Raw genomic sequence first — 18,242 nt, forward strand, 5'->3', positions numbered from 1 at the left:
AGTAACTACGTTTTGTTTGGTGGTTTCATTGCAAATAACAATGCAGGACAGAATATATTCCCATAGTGCAGCAAAACCCAAGACTTCTGAATCCAATTTTTGTTGGTATTAATAYTGTACCAACCTCTAAGTCCCAGAAGGCAAACTAAAAAAAAAAAGGTTAGGACTGGGGTAAGAGCAGTTTTCTTTGCAGCAAATGCTGACAGCTTGATTCATACCAAAACCACCCTTAAAACTAATTTAAAAATTATTTAATATATAATTATACTTTCTTGTGTTATGTTGTTTTCAGTGGTATCCAGRCTAGTGTTATAAAAAGACCAGTCACTGAAAACTGCAAAGGCCATGTGAGACATGCTRTACCAAATCAGTCACAGAAAAATTTAGTAATTCAAGAGGAAGGGATTAAGAGAAGATGAATTGTTTGTGAGTAATTTTATTTATAGTGTCACTTTGCCTCGGGAAGTTTTCATACTTAGCCACATATCACCTGTTTTAAACTCAGTGAACTCCTAGAAGACCATGTCAAGGATACCGTGAATCTTGATGTAGAAAATGATAAATGTGAAATGCATCATAGTATCCTTCAGTGATCTTAGAGCAGCAGTGTTGCTCTCYTTTGCTATCATTAAGAATAATGGACAGACTAAGTAATTCTTTGGAGGCAGAGACAGGTGAAGAGGCACACCGAATTACTCCACTAACCCTTCACCTTTGAAAAGAGTACTCAAACCCAGGGCACGAGTGAAAAGGAGTGCAGCAGCACTAATCCCTGTTTGTGCTGCAATAAAACGAGCTCGCGGTTGGACGCCTGATCAACACACGCGCAAGGACTGGAACAACAGCGTGATTCARGGCAGAACAAAGGGTGGTAGCGGGGCTCTGAATTGCTTTACACAGCCTACAAGCTGAACTACAATTTATTCCTGACTTTCACAAAATCACAGTTTCAACCATCCATATAGAATGCATTTAACCATCTGAGGRGCTCTTTGAAAGCGATACAGAAGAATGATAAAAGTGATCAATAAACACTGTATTAAAAAAAGAACACAAATATAATGAATTGTTTCAGTAAAGAAAAGTGTTTGTCATTAGAGGAGAAATGAGCAAATTTAAGAAAGGTTTAATGTCAACTAGGAAAAAAAGTCAGTGAAGCTAATATCAATTTTAGAAATTATCGTTCACAGTAGAAACCATATGATAGGACATATAATGAAGTCTGCGTCTCATTTCAGGAACTTGGTTTGCAGATTTCTCTGTTTCAATAGAAACAATCTAATATATATAGAAAGAAAGCCAAGTGATCTTACTGCCTTAGTTTCCCATCTGTGAAGCTGGACTAAAGCTTTTCCATCACCCAGGCTAAAAACTGCAAGRTATCTGGATACTCTCATAAATGTGGCTGTACAGATGTGCATCACAAAGAGACTGCTAACCATGACTTGGCTCTAAATTTTGAGCTCTGTAGAACTGTCAGAAACACATTGACTTCTGTTAAGTTTGCACAATGATTGCAGTTACGCAAATTTCAAGGCATATGTGACTTGATTACGATGTTCAAACTGTTGTCTGGAGAAAAAGATGTTACCTATTTTCAAAARTAAAAGAGCTCTGCAAATCTAGTTTAGGAAACATCCATTTACTAAAATATACATTTTGTAAGCACRGAAGGAGAAATTAATTCTTCTCTCTAGACTTGTGTCTGGTTGCTGCCAGGCTACCTACCACAGACCTSTGTGAAATATGAGGCTGCCTAAGAAAAAGATGCTTCAAAAATAAAGAGTATTATCTGGCTCAATTTTATTAACGCAGCTCTTAAAGGAAAGTGTTGGCAGTGATTCATCTCTGTATCTTGCCAAGGGAAATCATTCTTGTTTAAAGAGAAAGATTTTTTTTCAGTCTTCAGCTTTTAGCAGGATTTCTATAAACTTCACTGGCTGACTGGGAGTTAGCTGAGGCAATCATGGATCAGCGAGGCACAGTGTACTGATCTTGAAGAGTTGTCTTTAATTAAGGAAGAACATGCACCTATTAGAAGTGCCAGTATGCTGGAACAATTAAAATTCTGAAATAACACACTTCACTTTGATGCTTGGATGYGCCTCAATATTAAAAGCACAGATACATTAGCAATGTGTCTTTTCATAATGATGAACTCAATTGAGAAGTAGTCATTTTTATAAGAAAAAAATTAATAAAAAAGTGTTAGTAACAGTAGCACTTCATTTGAAAGACATTGCATGGCATGCAGTTTGATAAAATTTGAAGAAGTTACAGCAATATGAATTTACCTTGTGGAAGATAGCTGTGAGTGGATAATAAGAAAATCACAGCCCTCGGATCTCAACATGCTGTCAAGCAACYAAAATGTTAAGGCCCATAATTAAACTGGCTTTTATCCATAGGGTCATAACTGTRTTTTCAGAAAAGCACAGTGGATGTGATTTTTTTTGTGTCTGAAGAGTCATCAAGGGAGGGATGTCTATTCTGTAGAAATGCTGGTGTATTTAGCCTTTCTTCCACCTAAAGATAATGGAACCAGTTTTCTTTTGGATTTGCCTCTCCTTATTTCCCACTAATAACCTCCTCCAGGCAAAGGATTGACCTATGGGTTTTACACATGCTGAACAAACAAGTTTAATCCCTAAGCAGCTGTGGGTAAAGCTATTCTCTCTGACCATGTTTTGTGCAGTGTTAGACATCCTATAATCACATGTACCAAAGGTAGATTGCTCTGCAAGAAAACCAAGAGGTCCTATAGGATCCACTTACCATGTGGATTCCCAGAGGACAGGGAGGGAGGAGATGTTACTGCACGGTCTGGTCTTGGGTGGTTTTTAGACACTGAGAGGAAAACRAGTCCTTAAGCCATCTTAACTCTTCGAAGAGTGAATGTGAACAATATCAAAAATCTTTAACTTAAACGTATTCATTTTAGGTCAGACGTAGGCGTTATCTGAATCCTGTTCTTGAATCTAGCTCTTTATACCTTTATTGCAATTTATCCTTAAGAAACAGAAAAGCCTACATTTGTTATGAATGCCGCCTATTTTGGTTTAATTTGATTTTCCCCGTCTTGTCCTATTAAATCTCATTATTAATTTGTCAAATTTAAATCCAAATCTCATTATTAATTTGTCAAATTTAAATCCAAAACTGCTATTAAGAATCCCATAAAAATGTCAAAAGAATACAAGAGGTCTTGGCTTACAAAAGGGTGGGTTAGTGAAGGATTTTATCCCTTTTAAAGGCCTACTAAATAAGACTCTTTCATAGCCTAGGGCCTGAAATCCCTTGGCAAGTGGAACACGCACTGGAACAGGAATAGGAACTTAGGTGTGCCTTGYATGAGCACGCCTCTTACTGTTACCCAATAACACAAAAAGCAGTCATTCCCTATCCATACAATGACTRAGAAATCAGCAGGTGAGTGAGAAAATAATCCTCTTTTAGCAACCAACTGGTCTATCCACTTCTAGATTGACTTCAGAACGTGAATATAAKTATGTTTAATTATGAACAGGTTCTAATAGGACCAGAAGGAAAGAACAGATTAAACAAAATAACCAGCACTCATCATGTAGGCAGCTTTTGCTCCTGGATTAGCTGCAATGAAGTTACATGGCAATGCTGAAAAAGGATTGAATTTGTGATATTTGACAGCAATAATTTAATATTTAGTAACAGTTAAAATAACTTTATTTGGAAGTCTTATCTTTCCTGCCTGARGGGTCACATTGACTCCACTGGCACGCCTGACTAAGTGATAATCACTCTGCAAAATGATTTCAGGCGTTGCCATAAAGAGTCCTGAGATTGAGCTGTAGAAAAAAGCTATACAGGGTAAGAGACGGAAAAGACTTGAAAGGTCACGAAGGAATTTCTTTTGCTAGTATAATATTATGTCTCACAGTAAGTTCTACTTTCATGCCRCTCTATATAGCCACTTTATCTAATCAATATTATAAAAACCCAAGCAATGAGGATTCCAGCCCTCGAGAATCTTSTGAAATCTAATTCATCTTGGAGTTGCAAATGCTCCACTCAATAGAAGGGCCTTTTTCTAAGCCTTGTACAGATGGAAAATGCTACAAACAATTTACTAATCAGAGCTCTATTTCTGTATCCCACATGAATGTGAAATCTTACAGTGCAGCCCATCCTTAAATTTGGGACAGTTGCATCATATATTTTGGTATTTAAGTAGCTGCCTACAACTCCATCTAATGCACCTGAACTTAATTTGCTGTGAAAATAGGGATTCTGAAACACACACTGCATATAATTTATTTTATTTGTTGCCTTTGATAGATTTGCAAAACTGTAAAAAACAAACAACCATTTCCTCCTCCACTGGTGAATAATGTAGAAAATTAGCCATGCAAAATATGAGAGACATGTCTTGCAGCAGTGTATATCATCTCTGAAGGTAGAATCTGAATGACTCAGGAATACTAATTTCTGATATCTTACTCAAGACTAAATGAATTAATAGCTAGCATATCCAGGACTATAAATTTTGCTTTTCAGGACTGACTCTATATTCTTACTGGGAATCTGTTAGCCAAATGTAGCAGGCTTCTTTTCAGGAGCTTGAAGAATGTGRAGCAGTGTGATTTCTATGGTGAAACAAAAATGATTGTATTTTAAGAACAGGAAGAATCAGTCAAAAATAGTTGTGCTAATTAGGGTCCTGAGGGTGGTTCTTAGACAGTTGGAAACGTATGGCAAGACATTTGAAAATCTGTCCTTGCCTTCATGTTAAAAACRGTACACAGGGAAAAACAACCAACACTCAAAACAAAACCGCATTTAGTAAAATGGAATAAAGTCTAAATGAAAAATCTGGAGTACAAAAGCTCAGCAGGACTGATGCCAATTTGCTCTGAGATTTGAGCTATTTGTACTAACTGGGAATAATGAATATTAGATTAAATTGTTCTGAGATTAGAAAAATCATGTGATTTCTATATTTATTGTTTTTCTACTTTTATTTGTTTTTCCTTCAAATATATACATTTGCATTAGTGAGAAAAATATATTCAGTMGAGTGGGTTAAGCCTGGAAGAGATGGATCTACTTAATACAACAAAAAAAGATTCCAATGTGATTAAAGGCATGTCTGTATTGGCAGACAAAACATGCATGAAACAAAGAAAATACATTTAATGATGAAAATATTAGAATGTAGTTTGAATGGCAGCTTACTTACTATCTTGGAGTTCATTCAAATTTAGCTAAAATCTGTATTTTATATATGAGAATTAACTAAGAGCTTTATTTAAATACTTCACATTGCTAAACATTTAACATTGGTGACTTATTTTGGTGTGAGTTCACACAAAGATTTATTATGTGTATGCACTAAATTACCTGTCTTCTCTCTGAGGTAATGACCATARGAAACCTCCATTGGCAATATTTTAAATGACACATGTTTATTGGAAAGAAAATGAATTGTACCCTTTTTATTTGTAGCATTTGTCACTCATGCATTTTCTCAAGTACTTTTAATTTAGTGATGGTTGAGCCTAAGCTTAAAGAATGTCTGCGTTTCTTGAGCAGAAATCAAAAAACTTTTAAAAGCCCTGTATGTATATTTATCATATAGCTTTTATAAGCTTCATGTAAAAAATACCACCAAAAGTCAGATGGATATTTTTCAGCTTTACTTCCATTTGTGATTAGACTGTATTTTATTTGTTCTACAAACCCTTTGGGGGGAATAATAAAACTAAGGAACAGTTAAGTGTTGTGAAAAGACTCTTTTCTTATGAGTGCCAGTTACATCCCTTTACATTTATTTCTTGTCACAAATATACAAAGCYTCTTTACTGATTTGGATTTTAGTCAATCTCTGATTTAATCAGATGCCATTTAATAAACTGATGGTTGGGTATTGTTACGTCTGAAGTTCAATTTTTCTCACATCTCCTTGAATAAAGACAAATTAGAAGCAGAAACATTATTGAAAAGGACAAGAAATAATTAACAGCATGGTCAAACCTTTTCTATTTAAGGAATGGCTGAAATCTAAGTGGATTTATTTTAGAAGGAAAAAAAGCCACAAAATAAGATGTGACAGGTAATTTGGTAAAGAAGATTATTTAAAAAAAAAAAAAACAACAAATGGTCTTGCTTATCTTTTGCATAATAAGAAAGGCACACAAACAAAAATCCAACACATTTGGGGAAAGTTAAAATGAAGGAGATGCTTCATACACTGAATTGTTAGGCACACACAAAAAGTACAGTGTGGGAATAGTAGCAGGTGACTTAAAAAAACCCAAAAAAGAATTAAAAAACGTAGCAGCCATGCCCTACCTGAGTTACCATTGCAAAGGCTGTGACTGCTCATGCTTCAGCACATAATCTGATTGTTAGCTGTGGCTAGGAGGGAATTTCCTCTCCTGYGTATTACTGTGAGTAAAGTGCTTTGAGGGATTTTTACACTTTTCTCTGAACCACTGAGGGATGAGCAGTTGCAGGCAATGTACCTGACTCAATGAGTAGCACTGGTTTTCTGCTAGAGAATGACTGTACTCCTTCTAGTCATYGCTCTTTGCAGAGTTCCAGATACATCAGAAAAAAAAAAAAAACCCCAGCATAAGTGCGTGTGTGACTGGCATCTGGAGCAATAGCTAATGACTGCATCATGCCTTGGATACCACAAAATCCAGATTTTATTTTTAAAAAGTAATCTCTACCATTTGCTTTCTAAATTACATAAACCCACCAATTTTCTTATGTAAATATTTCCAGACACTTTTCAGAAAAAAAAATTATTTAAACAGACTGTAGATTCTGAACCATAATGGGGGGTTTAAAACTAAGCATTTYTAAACARTCTTACTTCTATAGCTGTGTTAATMTTTTTAATGATGTCTTGTGAGCTTTGAATAGCCTAAATCTAAACACACTAAAAGCCTCTATGCTCACAAATAAYGGTCTTCTACCCATAAGGTGTTGTCAAAGTGCAACTGAAAAGAGCAATGATTTAGGCCAACATCAATAGTAATCCTGATCCAAGCCKCCTCCCCCCRCACACATAATTAGGAGATATTCCAAGACATATTTTCCTGAGAACTACTAAAGAGATGACAGTTCACAAATGTTTTTCCTGCTGTTATGATAATCCCCACAGTCATGAGTTCATGTTGAGGGGACTTAGTCAACTGATAAGAACAAATCTTCTAACAGTTTCATCAGCTTTTCATGGCAAAGGAAATTAATTCTATTTCAATGCTTATCTGTGTGCAATTTTCATAATGTGCTGCTGCATTTCTTCCATTTACATCTGTTTAATTTCATGTTTATAGATCATGTCCACAGAGTTTAAGACATATAGGTGTACGTGTCTGCAAATATTTAAGGACCAGATGTATAGCAAGTCTCTTCCTGGCAGTGCTGAGAGGCTCCCAGTGATACTTCAGATGTTTAAATCCCATGGGAAGTACTGAAAACCCTGCCAGCTGTCAGCCAGCAGCTCTAGGTGCCTAAATGCCTTTAACATATTTGTACTGTGTGTTCAGCTCAGAATATGAGAAACTGTGTTTCAAGCTACAGAAGTTATAGTGAATAAACACTACAGCATAACTGGTACAGCACAGTACCCTTTAAAAGGAATGGAAAGAAAAAGCACCAAGAAAAACTACCAAGAATTTGTAAATATCAGCTCTAGATTCTATGATATGGTTAGTGCAAATATGTAAATTTACATATGTAGCCAGTTCTGCAGAACAGGGAGGGGAACACACAGTAAAACAAGTATTTTCTTGCAGGAAGTACTTCACCACACTTGATGGGATTGCTTTGCTCATGTGTTTCCCAAGACAACCCTACCTTTGACGAAGTCATTCTGCACTCACTGAGAGCAGAACAAACCCCATCAGTTTTATGCTGTATTTTCCATTCATGCCCTTTTAGGACAACTTATTAGGATGACTTATGCAGAACACCCATTTGCTCWGCTCCCAGCCCAGCAGCACGGAGGCATCAGTGCAACCACACACTACACTTTTGTCTTTGCTAAGCCAGAGCCTCCGGAGTGAGCTCATTTCATTGGGAGACAACTCACATCAGAGATGTAAAAAGGAACAGAAAGGTTATGCTGCAACTTAGAACAAGCCAGAAACCATTACTCCCTGRATTTATTCCTCACTGCTTTAACTTTCGTTTACTGTGTGTTACTTGTTGCCATGCTTGAGTGACATGGCAGAGTATTTTCCTGCTTCAGATACAAAGCATTTTCCATTGTGCTGAAACCTGCCCACTTCCTGACAGAGTAGGATATACAAACTCTGAAGAAAAGGGAAAAAACAGCTCCAAGCTAAGGAATATAAATAATCTCAAACAACAGAGTAATTTCATTGTTTACATGACCCTCTGCTGCTTACAAAAAGGATATATGGGAAAACGAGATTGTTTTGTTGTATGTCTGAGAGTACTGTGTTGTGACATTGCACCTGGTAGCCTGTGGGTGCCAGGAAAGAATCAAAGTAGCAGGGCTTAGCCAGCCTCATAAAATTTGACAAATTAATATTGCTTTACCAACTTATAAATATTTCAGTCATTTTCCAGAATATTCATCACATTTGACAAATCTACTCAAACATAAGATTGTTAAAGAATGAGTATTTATAATTTTAAAGAGTATTTATAATGAGTACTTATAATTTTCCTGTCTTCTATACATCTTGACAAAAATGCTCAAAAAGGAAACAAAATTTCCCTAGAAATCACAACAGCATATAGTTAGGCATAGGAAAAGACTAAATAGTCCTTTTTGATAAACTGAACAGAGCTGATAAGATGTTAAATGAGAAACAAAAAGTTCAGATTGGATTCTGAARCAGTTTCTGATAGCAGAAAAAACGTGCAGATTATGGCTTTAAGGGAAAAAATTACAAGAATGAGGAAAATGAAAAGTGGCTCATCCCTTGAACTTGCTGTCATCCAGAGTTTCTAAATTCACTTCACAACTGGGGGTGAGGGGGAAAGAAGGAATGATAATTGGGAAGTCTAAAAAATTGCAGAAGGAACATCTGATGTGAACAGGCACTGACAGAGAGCATCCACTGCTATGGGGAAGCACCAGATGAGGAGGAACACGGTACATGCTTCCTGTTAGGTCGAGATATATGGAATAACAGAGAGAAAAGATACATCCAGGCTGTTGAGTGCTGAGGAGCACGGACCTGTTCTTCATTACCCAGGGCTGGGTAGCTATTTTAAAGCTCGAACGTGGAAGCCAAATAGCAGAGCTGTGACCACAAGTCAGCCAAATTCCCACTCAGAGCCAAATGCTCCAGCAYGGAACAGATTTTATTATTACAGCTATGTTACATTTTCCTTTATTAAGCTGCCTTAGATTTATTTTTAAACTTTTTTTTTTTGACAGGCTAGCATTTTCAAATATCTCAGTAATTCTGAAAATAGATCTTCTTTTATTGATAGAGTGGACATCTATTAGTGTATTAAAATGCTGGTGTGGCTGGGGCTTTGCTGGCTGAAAAAGCAGAGCTATTCCTGGGGAACCTGCTGCACTGACACACACTGAGTAAGTGGCCATAGCAATTTTGGCTCTTGGTGTCCCTGTGCCAGAGATGATCAGACCAAAGCAGTGTCAGCAGCATGGAGTGTGTCCATGGGCATCAGTCTCACTCCAACTCCTGGTGGGAGAYGCATTTTTCTGAGGGTTTAAGTGAACCTACTTCCCTTTGTCTGGGGTGTGCAGAAGACAATTCCACAGGTATTGTATTGTATATCAGGTATTCCAGGTATTCCTGTCAATACCTTATGCAAATTGGTAGAGTTTATGGAATTGCTAGACATTTGGAGGAAGCTAAGTTTCCCAAATACCAACACAAATTGAAAATGTGGAGGTGCTCAAAACTTTCTAGWCAGCACATCTATCCATGCCACGCTTGGAGGAATGGACACTGGCCAGAGCAATTCCAACAGTGGCTTTAGGGATGGCTGCTGAAGGCAAACYGGCCATGGGACAGGGCAGTGGCATYGCAGGAGGTCACCAATCTCCCTGCAAGAATGCACACTATTGTCTGAAAGGGAAATGGCCTGAGAAATCACTAATTCAGTTCTTTCCCTTGCTTGCTGTTTGACTTAAATTTCCCCTCCTACTCCTGTTTTGCAAAGGTTCTGGAAACAGCAGCAATTCTGGCAGCTTTGTAGCAGGGCAAATACCGTTCAGGCTTTTAGGGCTTTTAAGCYCGTGTTGAAAAGTCACTCTCCAAAGTGCTGTTTTAGATCCCACTGAGGATCAAAGATATGCATTAAATTACACTATTGAATCCTTTTCTGCAAAAGATGACAGAACTGGGATTTTATACCCTCAGCAACAGGAGTAGAGAACCTTGCACACCCTCAGAAAAATGATAAGGGAAAAAAAAATCAGAAAAAAAGGAGAAAAAGAATAATGTAATAACTGAATCCAATCTCGAAAGTTTCTTAAATACCAGCAACTTCATGCAGGTATATGTAAGGGTGTTAATAWCTTTTGGCAGAAAATTTAGGCAGACCTAAATCATGCCAAACCACATGGGTAGCTTGTAATTGCAACAGAAAAAGAACAATAGCATGTTATCCAAAATTGCGTGTTATACCTACTCTGTGAGAAAAACAAAGACGTTTCTGGGAAAGATAAAGGCAAAACATAAGGATGACTCATATGAAGAAAGCTTAAAAGCATGTCTCATGTCCCTTAGTGAGATATGTAAAGATCCCCATAACCTTAGGATCTTTGACTTTGCTTATCTATGCTTAGAAAAATGTTAAGTCATTAAAATGCACAGCCACATTACTTCATGTGGGTTAACAAAGTATGAAACACTCTAGTAAAGTCATGATTCATGGCAGCACTTGTAAGAAACATCAGATACACTTCTAACCGAGGTACAATATATTTGAAAGCCACAACGTACGTTGCAGTTTTTTAACAGTTTACTTTTCAGATGTGCTGAACAATTGCAACTACTACAAAAATTGATGGATCTCACATCAAAGTAATGTGCTACTTGTCCAAACCATTTACTCTTTTAAGTACATTTATTGTGAGGACACACACGCTTCAGCCTCAAACTACGTTCACAACAAACTTTCCATGTAACACTAAACAAACTGCCTCATACTTTCTGGTGAGCTTAAAAGGTAACGAGACAAACAGCTTCACACTGCTAATATAATATATCACTGRAGTATCTGAGAGCAGAGGAACCAAYTTGACTAGTGCTGACCCTAGTGAAGTGGGTACTGCAGGCAGTTGTTTGTACATTTCCTTTGCCAGAAGTTCATGCCCTTTTCTAGCAAAAGCTTTTTCTTTCTTTTGCTCTTCCTTTTTTTTTCCCCCTTTTCCTTTTTTCTCTTTCCTTTCCCTCTTTTCCTTTCTCCACCATTTCACTCAATTGGGTTAAAAGGCAGACAAACAGTGAAAATGACAGAGCTAAGACAGAAATAACCTTCAGTGGGGCTGCCAAGTGAGATAGGGACATCCAACAGGGAGCAGTAAATATTTCCACCCGGATGACAGTGATGATGAGGGGGTTAGTCTGTCTAGCTGTGCCTCATGCCCCAGTGAACTCCAAGAGTCAGGTGCATTCAGGAAGGATGCGTGCASTGAGGATGAGCAGGGGAACAGAAAGCCTCTCTTACAGAAGGAAGCTCATAGACACAGGTCTGGTAGTGCACAGCAAATAAARGTAAGGTGGAAAGAGAATGGTTCTTTATTAGTACATTGGGAGTGAAAACCAGGAAAATGGTCACTTAAGCTTAAAAACAAATGAGTCTAAAATTCCCGTGAKTCAGTTCAGTTTAGGAATCATGCAGAAATTTCTAAAGAGCAAAGCAAGTGAGGCTCTGTAGAGCCYTTCAGCTTTTACTTTGGCTACAGCTGCCAGCCTGGTGTTCAGTCTAATGTTTGTGAGAAAGCAGCATCGTGGCTGCCCACACCTCAGTCTGCCACTCATYCTCTGTGTGCACCCTCTGGCACATCCCCATCACAGGAGCTCACAGAAGGGCACGACTGCCATGCAGGGAAGCGGGCCAGGAGCAGCAGCAAAGCATTTGGTTCCAAAATCTCAGCTGAGGCATAAAAATCACATTGACCGTGGAACCTGCATGTGGGAAAAATGGTAAGGAGCCAGAGCCAGAGGATGGCACCAGAAGGGAAGAGGCTGGTGTAAGGGAGAGGTAGCAGGCTTTGTTCTGATGTTCTAATCAAGGCTTAGCTGTGTGTTATTAAGCAGACACCATTCAATATTTAGGCTGTTCAGATATTGGGCATAATCAGGCCAGCCAAGTTCAGGTTTTGAATGTGAAGAAGGAAGCCATGAAAAGAAAGTATTGCAGTGTTACAATTTATTTTCTCTTAAGTATTTTCAAATGGTATTTTTCCTGGGGCTCAAAAACCTTTGGCAGGGCCAGGATGGCAAAGATCAATTGAGAAAAATCAACATTCTAACCCAGATCAGYATCACCAGCCCTGTAAATATAAAAAAAAATTAATTTGCTTAGCACTTCAAACTCAGCAAAATACAAAATCTCAGGGGCCATCTGCACTTGAAAGCTCTTTGGATTAAGGCACTGTGGGAATTTACACTCCCCAGGCTCTGTTTGAACACTTAAAGTATAGCTGACTTCTACTCCAAGCAAGGCAGGTTTTCGTAACTTAATACATTTTCAAAGTGGGGAGTGTCCACACATGGAGTTACTCAGAATTAATTAACTGCCCTCATAGGTCAGCCCTAGCAGCTAACACTGGGAGCAGGAATTCGCAGCACCCAGGCATAGAGCCTGTAAACACACACTCACTCACTCACTCACTCACTCACTGGCTCAATTTCTGCAGGTCGATATATCTGTCACATTTTGTAGGGTTATTCATCACATGCCAAAGTATTCACAGAACTGGAGCCCTGCTTTGTAGAAAGGGATGTGTGATGTGGCCTYGAGTACCACCTTAAAGAAAAACACTAATCCCTGGACTGGATGCTGGTGTACCCCACCATCAGTCCCACCCCTCGGACACCACTCCATTTGGCTCTCTCTCACTCCCAGACAATGCACATGTGTTCAGTCATACACAAACCCTGAGACACCCCTTCCCCCCATGAAAAAGTCAGCCAGCTGTTACAAAATTCAGACATTTCATTAACACAGTTTACTGGCTGATACTGCCAAGCAAAACAGAGATAATTAATAATAATCAGGACTGAAGGGTCTGAGGCAGCTTATGAGTAAAGGATTGTGTTAGTTGTTTAAAAAGGACAAACTTGCTCCTGCCTGGAGTGATACGGAACAAAGGGCAGTGATGTATAACCAGGGAGGAAAGAGACTCTCCCCGTGGCTTTTGTAGATTACTGTGTGAATGACAGGAGCTGCAGGAGCAAATACCTCTTTTCATTTGCTCAGCCTGCTGGAGAAGAATAGCAGCGCTTGCCAATGAAGCTGCAGCTGTGCTTCAGCGCCGTTTAATCACTGGGTATGACTGAGGGTTAATTAGCTGCCATTCTTACTCCTATTTGTTGTTCTAATGAAGATTTGCATAAATGCAAGAGTAGGGGGTAACTGATACTTGATTCTTCCCTTCAGAGGCCAGGGTGGAAGACTCGTCCATCCTGAGTGTTTATGTTTGTGGGAGGTTCAATGTTGCCTTTCCATTTGACCTGATCTGCTTCTGGCTGATGAATGGTGAAAAAAGAGTTCAAAGTTGCTTATATCAAATCGAGACCCCTGTTGTGTTTCTGCCTCTAGAAAGGGGCAGAGTAGTTAGATGAAGAGATGACTGAGGGATTAGAAAATTACTCCCAGCTGACAGAGAGGAAAATGTATATATGCACGTTTCTGTAGTTACACACATGTGTGTATATATATATATATATATGATATATTTCAGTGATATATGTTTCAGTGCTCTATCTATCTATCTATCTATCTATCTATCCATCCATCCATCCATCCATCCATCCATCCATCCATCCATCCAATGGCAAGTAATCAATAATTTTTTAACGATTAAATATGATGAAAAATAATGGGACAGGCAGTACAATTGCAACGTTGTTAGACAATAGGATGAAAAGTGAGGACTTGTAAATTTTTGCAAGCCTTCTGTTGAATGTCACTAGCATTCAAAGTTCACTTTTAAATAAAAAGAGGATCTAACATGAAACAGGCAGTTTTCAAGGAAGGTGAAAATGACTCAGCAGCTCAAAAATACCTGCCAGCAGTGCCTTGTAAGAGGGGGATACAAATTAAGAAACTGCATTTATTCATCAAAAAAAGGAAAATTTTGCCATGAAGTGGTGACAAAATCCAAAACTACTTCATAATTAAAGAGAAGAGATGAAACATCACAAAATTGCCTTATTACTACGGTGAGAACAACACTAAGGGCTGCTAACTTAAAGAGGCTAAATGGAGAACTTCCCATTTTTGGTATKTTAGCTTGTTGCACATGATAATATAGTATGTATAACAGTTTTCAGTATTCCTCTTACACACTTGATACACTAAAACTGTTGTTTGACAGCATCTGTAAAGGTTTTAAGATTGAGAGGGCAGAAGCAGTGAATTTCTAAATTTCAAATCACTGCTGGAAAGTGTCTGGCTTTCAAGATGACTGTATCCTTCTAAAGAGAGGTGACCACAAGAGAGCATGTATTTATTAATCTCTACACAGCTTTGCAGCATCTGTAGCTCTTTACCTGGCCTCTAAGACACATGAGCAAACATTAATTTGTTTTTTTAACACTTCTGTCATCTATCTGCCTGACTGCCTACAGACAATTCTGTATATTTTTGGCTAAACACTAACAGAAATCAATCTTTCAGAGATGTAAGCAGAGAGCATTCAATCCATCTGAAAGAAATGCACTCTATCACTCCAGCTCTTAGTTGAAAGGAGCACCACAGGTTCCAATGTTCTATACAGTAACAAATCCACATGAAAATTAAAACAGTCAATCACATTTTTGCCTGCTCTTACCTTATTTTGAGTTTTGAAATATTTCAATATTCTATTACAGCTTTCAATTCATCCCCTGATTACACCAGAATCTCACATTCTGCCCTTTMCAAAGCAATTTTTAGCCCTTTGGCCAAATTAAAAATAATATTGAAATGAATAATAAAAAAAACAAGCCAGCAACAACCCTCACGACATATAAACATCACATAATTTTTCCTCAATGATTCTTTAGTAACTTCTGCACATTATGATTTTCCAAAACTACAGCCAGAATTATCCACTGGTAAATAGGGTAAGAGAAAGTGGAAATTACAGATCTAGTGGTCAATGACATAAAACAAATCTAGAAGAGCTGAGGGGAGAGGTTAAGTGCTATGATAGTTAATAAGAATGACAGCTTGCTTTGAATACTCACGCTGACTGCCCAAGATATTGAATAAACCTCATTTAAACTAATTTTCATTATTTGTAGAGTCTGCRTTAGGCATCTATCATTGTCAGTGCTATTAATATTCTTTTCAGAGACCACATTATCASCATATTTAAATGAAAGCTTTCCTTTTCAATATTTATTAACTTATTAMTATTTCTTGGTAGTAATATCCTGGTTGTAATATCCAAATTAGTGCATACTAAGGTATTTTCTACTGATTAAACTTTCTGAATTAAAAAAAAATATTTTTCAGTACTAAAACTGCACTTGAGCTCCTGAAAATCTACTTTGTTTTTATACTATTTATATGAATGGCATTTAAAATTAACATTTATTGTCTTTTTTCATAGGTACCAGCAAACCAGAGCACTAAACGCATCTTAGCAGCTGAATGAATGACAGCTATGAATGAACATGGATATGAAAGTTAATTTGTCTTACCTGGGTTACAGTCTGTGAGGAGGGAGCAGATGGAGAGGAGAACTTTAGAAATGGTTAACGCCGGACTCCAGTTGTCTTTTAAAATGTCCAGGCAGATGACGCCTTGGCTGTTAATGTTACAGTGGTAGATCCTTGTCCGGAACGTTACCTGGAAAGGACAGTGTGTCTGAGTACAACAGAGTTCAGGCCAACAATTGTACAATTATTAAGCAATGAAAAATCACAAGAATGAACATTCTGCTTTGCAGGTTGACAGGACAGTACTCTGCTAYTGCCGGTTAAAGACCGGGCAAGACAAAATAAAGAAAATTAATTCTGCCTCTTGCATCCGTGGCCAGCAGTGAAACTGGTTTGGGCAGGCTGAGAATGGGACACATTTCCYGAGCTTCCTCTTGCCTTGGTCTCATCAATCTCATTATTTTGTAGGGGGCCAAAAAGAGCTATTCCAGCCCCTGATCTGGACAATGTTCATAATTCAGATGCACAGCCCTTTCAGACTTTGAAGGGAGACAGAACAAGACAGATTCTTCTACTGTCTTCATCTGTTCATCATTTGACACAATAGATTGAGCTGTAAAATRAATGTGGAGACATCACAGAAGTGACTCCTGAAAAAATTGAAGTGAAATATTTTTGAGAAAGGCTGCTCAAAKAAAATGCTTTTATTTCCAAATTTTAAGTTACTGTTTTATCTGCAGAATTGTTTACAAATACCTTTTGGGTATTTTTTGGTAGCTTATTTTGATGATTTCTGTATCCATTTTATATTGTCTCCCAGGTGATTCTATAGGTAACAAACCAAATCATTGCTAGTTAATAGGATAATTTGACAGTTTGCCACTCCATACCCTACATATTCATAGGTTTTTTCATTTTTCCCCTTCACTTGTGGTTTTGCTTACTATTTTCCAACCTAAGTGTTTCACTTCTGGGACTTTTATGAGGATTTAAAATATCTCTGGCACAATGATCTCAATTAATCCAAACGCTATAGCCAGATGTTCWATTTTCTCCCCCTCATTAGAAGCCTGTGCAAATTCAGCATTTGGAGTGAAGGAAGTCTTTTGTCAGATCAAGAAAGTTATTTATTCAAATAATTATCATCAGTTGATAAAATGAAATGTTCGTCAACAAAGGGAACCTATTTTGAACAAGGAAGGTTACCAATGCACAAAAACCATGAACTACCTTACACCAACTGCACGTCAAAAGTGTCCAGAAAGGGAGATGGTGTGGAGGCCATCCTGTGAATTGTAGGTGCTCATTAATTCCCCAGGCAGATTAACTCCAGGAACTCTTATGTTCCAGTTAGAAGTGAACCAGTGACTGCTCCCTAGAATGTCCTAGGACTCAGGCAAACTTCAGCACCTGCTTAATTTTAAGTATCATATGSTAACTTTTCAGCACACTGTTGAAATTAAGTTTATGCTTAAGTATTTTACCTCCACAAAGGTGCTTTCCTACACTTCCACAATGAAAAATTTGAGGACTTTATTCAGGGGCTAATCTAAATACATTGAGTAATAAGATACGTGTGGTTTCACTGAATGCAGGGGAAATGCATTGAATCCATTGCACAGATTAAATGATATCCTTTTAAAATATTTATAGACAGGTCAGTCTGAGCTTGTAACCTGCTTCAGAGAAGGTCATCAATTTTAGTGTGTATTTTAACATGTTTTGCTGCCAGTAGAGAGGACAGACACTGCCACACGTTCCCCTGCCTCAGCTGCTTCTGAAGCACTGGAGCAAGGACATTGGGAATTTGGCAGGATTCAGAGCCACTGAGATGAATGGAAGTAGTTCATGTCTTTCATAAACTCTTCAACACTCCATTGCCATCTCAGACTACCTGGTAGATAAATCTATGTGGGATTACATCTGCTTGCCATTAGAAGGCTATTTTTAGAAAATGCTTAGACCTGAAATGTAGCATTTTTTTACTCTAAGTACATATTAAACTTGTGACATTGAGAAAGGCAAGATAGAGCTTGCTGCTTACCACTGACAAATAACGTCACTGACTTGCCAAACATGGCAGTGCACTTTAAAATGCCTGCCTAAGACAGAGGCATGTTTAATATTTAGATAATCAAYATATCACATTTTATAATGATAATGCATTCTATTTTACTAATTAATTTTAACTTTGAAAAAATGAATCAAATTAATTAATGAAAAGAATCACAGCATTTAGAATTTCCAAAGAAGCTGTATTARTGACAGCCTTAATATGCTGGAAACTGTAGACTGGAGGTGGCAGGTATCCGAGTTCTTACCCCAAGGCAGCAGAGTACAAATAAATGGAATGACACTTTGCTTTCCTCATCCATGTATTGCCCCCAAATTGCTGATGTTGTGGGAAATGTTGACATGTAACTT

General features: G+C 37.8%; 1 protein-coding gene across 2 annotated transcripts in view; it reads right to left on the reverse strand.

Annotated features, from left to right (window-relative positions):
* Positions 1-18,242, reverse strand: part of LOC130577672 (ubiquitin-conjugating enzyme E2 E2) — a 198,172-nt gene that overhangs the window by 7,480 nt on the left and 172,450 nt on the right. For both annotated transcript variants that reach the window (XM_057373205.1, XM_057373204.1), the window contains exon 5: positions 15,861-16,008. In XM_057373205.1, the coding sequence (XP_057229188.1) occupies positions 15,861-16,008 (148 nt within the window). The remainder of the gene's footprint in view (positions 1-15,860; positions 16,009-18,242) is intronic.

Source organism: Malurus melanocephalus, unplaced genomic scaffold (genome assembly GCF_030028575.1).
Source record: "Malurus melanocephalus ecotype Western Australia unplaced genomic scaffold, MMel_1.1 scaffold_189, whole genome shotgun sequence".
Taxonomy (NCBI): Eukaryota; Metazoa; Chordata; class Aves; order Passeriformes; family Maluridae; genus Malurus; species Malurus melanocephalus.